The 3,582-nt window shown below is 39.3% G+C and overlaps 1 protein-coding gene across 1 annotated transcript; it reads left to right on the forward strand.

Annotated features, from left to right (window-relative positions):
• The first annotated feature begins 483 nt into the window (after nucleotides 1–483).
• Nucleotides 484–1,340, forward strand: LOC18430360 (uncharacterized). The gene has a single exon (XM_006840517.4). The coding sequence runs from the start codon at nucleotides 510–512 to the stop codon at nucleotides 1,182–1,184; it is 675 nt and encodes a 224-aa protein (XP_006840580.1). The 5' UTR covers nucleotides 484–509; the 3' UTR covers nucleotides 1,185–1,340.
• Nucleotides 1,341–3,582: the final 2,242 nt, after the last annotated feature.

Below are 3,582 nucleotides of genomic sequence, written 5' to 3' on the forward strand. Positions count from 1 at the left end.
ATATTTGACTAAGCAATGGATTTCCCATTGTCTAATTAATGCCACAGAGGAATTCTAAGGATCCACTTCAGATCGTCTCTCGCGAGGTGAAATCCAACGACCTCAAATTATGGACCACAGTACAAGCATCTGAACCGTCCTTTTTAATCGGCCGAGTCCACCACGAAGCAGATCAGGACCGTTCATGTCGAGAATTAAGAAAGTCTTCGAACATTGTAGCATTTGAACCGTTCAAACTTTGAATTAGTCAGTCTGAGTCATGAGCTAAGTCAAGAGAGATGGTTCGAGGAAGAGCCCATATTGCCCCATGCAAATGCACTCTTCTTTATAAGTGGGAGCCAAGAGACAGAATCCCAACAATAGCAAATTGAGAGAGAAACCTCTTAAGCTTTGATCCAGTCTCCGATTGCCATTAGAGAAAGAAAGAGAGAGTTTTTTTTTAGAACCCCAAAAAAAAAAAAAAAAACAAACATAGATATAGATAGATAGTAGATAGAGAAAGAGTGAGAATGAAGAACCTCACCATACTCATCACCTCCCTCCTAGCCCTTGCCCTACTCGACCCAACCCATGCCCTCGAATTCGTCGCCGCCAACAATGCTATCGGCACCCCCGGCGGCAACCGCTTCGATTCCGAGTTCGGTCTCGAGTACACTCTCCAGACGATGAATTCCGCTTCCGAATTCATATGGCGCGCATTCCAGCAAGACGAGGCCACTCGGAGGCCGGTGAGCAGGATTACCACCACCATAGAGAACGAGGATGGTGTGGCCTACACTAGTGGTGACCACATAAGAGTGAGTGCTCAATATATAGCAAACTTCAATGGAGATGTTAGGAGAGAGATAGTGGGGTTGTTATATCATGAGGTAGCACACAGTTGGCAATATAATGGGCAGGGTCATGCACCATCTGGGCTCATTGAGGGGGTGGCTGATTATCTTAGGTTAACAAGTGGGTATGCAGCCCCATATTGGATTAAGCCTGGTGGTGGAGATAGATGGGACCAAGGCTATGATGTTACTGCCTATTTTCTTCAGTATTGTGAGGGGTTGAGGCAAGGGTTTGTAGCTGATTTGAATGCTAAGATGAAGGATGGATACAATGTTGGGTTCTTTCAAGACTTGGTAGGGAAGAGTGTGGATCAGCTGTGGAGTGATTATAAGGCCAGGTATGGAAATTGAGTGGCTGAGACTTGACAGATGAATAAGAATTTAAGTGATTGATTGAGAGAGACTGTGTATTACTAGGAGTAAGAGCTGGATTCCTAGAGAATGCATGTTAAATTCCCTCAACCAGAAGAAATAAAGACAAACTATACAGCCTCTCTACCTTCTGAATTTGGGTGCCTTAATATGCTTTTTCTCTTTTCTATGCCTTCAACTTTGTGTCTTAGCATTCTCTCTCTCTCTCTTCTTTCTTTTGGAAAGGCCTTGGTGTGCTTAATGGGTGCAGTTGGCATATGTAGCTGTAGTTGTAAGGTGCACCTTCAAATTTTATCATGGTATATAATTTTGATGTAAAATAATTTTAGGATTATCTCAAAATCTATTTTTATATCTAATTATAAAATTTTGAATTTCAAAAGTGGTTAAAATCAAGTAGATCTATAAACATATGAAAATCTTAAAAATGAACAGTGTAGATAATATGTTGTAAAATGCATTTAAAATCTTTTTATTTTTTATGGTCATACATCTCGATATCGAGATGATCAATGAAAGGGTTTTTCAACATTAAACTACCTTTTCCGATGGATTTTTGAAGTGCATCCGTAGTTTTACATTATATCGTTGCATCCTTATATAAACTTTTTTCGTGCTTAATTAATCAGAATCAATGTCATGGATTATTTGTTTGTGAACATGATACCAAAGCATTGATGAAAAGGGGGCAGATTCCATTTTGAAAGAGAAATGAAAGGGGCAGCAGATAGATGAAAAGGGGACAGATTTTAGCTATAGGCCAAGGTTGAATAAATAGTAATGGCCACATTAACCTGACACTTGAAAACCATTAACTATTTTTTTTTTGGGACCAACAAGATTCAACTATTTCATTAAAATACTAAAATAGAAATTACATCATTAGAAACAGAAAGAGAAAGAAGAGAAAAACCCCCTTTGGCCAAGGCATCCGCAAAGCCATTAGGTTCACGGTAAACATGGGAAAAGGAAACTTATAGGATGGTCACCTTAACCAAAATCTGTAACCATAAAAATCGTAATTCCCATGGTACCCTCTGTTCCTTTTTACACCATCTGGGGACATTTAAGCGAATCCCCTTCTATTAGACAAAAAGAGCCTAGGTTCTTAGTAATGAAAATTTCGATACCCCTTAAATCTGCACAATTTGCCGTAGCAATACCAATAGGGCCAGCATAAGTAAACAAGACATTTCCATGGCAATCTCTAACAACCCCCCCAATACCTGTTGGCCTTGGATTCCCCATCGAGCTACCATCAAAGTTTAACTTGAAACTTCCAATAGGCATGGTATACCACAAACATTTGGGCCTAGAAGGTTTAGACCCCAGAGAGAAAAGGTTGGTCAGGTTGATCATGACATCAACCGTAGTTATGCCCCACTGGTTCTTATCCACCGAAAGAGATGACCGGATAGAAAGCTTAATAAGATGGATAAGCCTTTATATGGATAATGCGACTCCTTCAAAAGTCCTTATGTTTCTCTCCTTCCACACTTTCCATAAAATCATTCATTTTGCAATCTTCCAAATCATGCTACCAACCTTAGGCAAAGAGGGAATACTAAATTGTGAAACAATCCTACACTCTTTTTGGGGTAGCGTTAAAGAGAAACCAGCTTCACCGTATATGGGCAGTGGATCAATAGGTAGTCAACGAACTCACCATCCAATTTGTAGAGCAAGCAGATATTGGGAAGAATTTTCCCCCATTTTTGTAAATTATCAATTGTTAAGATTTTATCTTGCACAGCAAGCCAAATGAAGACTTGAGTTTTATGCGGTATAGGACACTTCCAAATTTGTACAATACTGAGGGGCTACCATCTCCACCAGTCGTGAAAGAGGAGATTATAACAAGATTTGACAGAAAATAAACCATCCCTTTCAATTTCCCATTTCAAAATATCGCCTACCTCCTGAGAAATATAGATTTATCCAAGAGTTCCATCAAAGTGCATCATTGGGAAAGCATGACATTATTTAACCTTTTATATGACAGGGATAAATCCCATACGAACTGTTGACCTCTTTTCTCAACTACTTCACTAACTTTATGATAATGAGAGGCAACAACCCTATAAAGATCAGGGAAAATAAACTTCAATGGATACTCCCCAAAGCCATTTATGATGTTAAAACGGGATTCAATTGTCATTCCCCACATTCCATGTGAAGTAATCCAGGATCATGGAACTACAATTGAAAATAGCCCGCTACATATAAGACACCTCCTTCCCTCTACCACCCCCGATCCACAAATTATAACTATCTATCCCATATTTAGACCATAAAACTTGATGCCAAGGATGATTTTTCAAGTATAAGCTTCACCACCACCATTTGCAAAGTAAAACCCGATTAAACTTTGAAACTT

The sequence above is a fragment of the Amborella trichopoda genome, chromosome 2 (genome assembly GCF_054954075.1).
Source record: "Amborella trichopoda isolate Santa Cruz 75 chromosome 2, AtrichopodaSantaCruz75HAP2 v2.0, whole genome shotgun sequence".
Classification (NCBI taxonomy): Eukaryota; Viridiplantae; Streptophyta; class Magnoliopsida; order Amborellales; family Amborellaceae; genus Amborella; species Amborella trichopoda.

Coding starts and splice junctions, on each gene's coding strand:
- LOC18430360 (XM_006840517.4), top strand. CDS start 510: ATGAAGAACCTCACCATACTCATCACCTCCCTCCTAGCCCTTGCCCTA.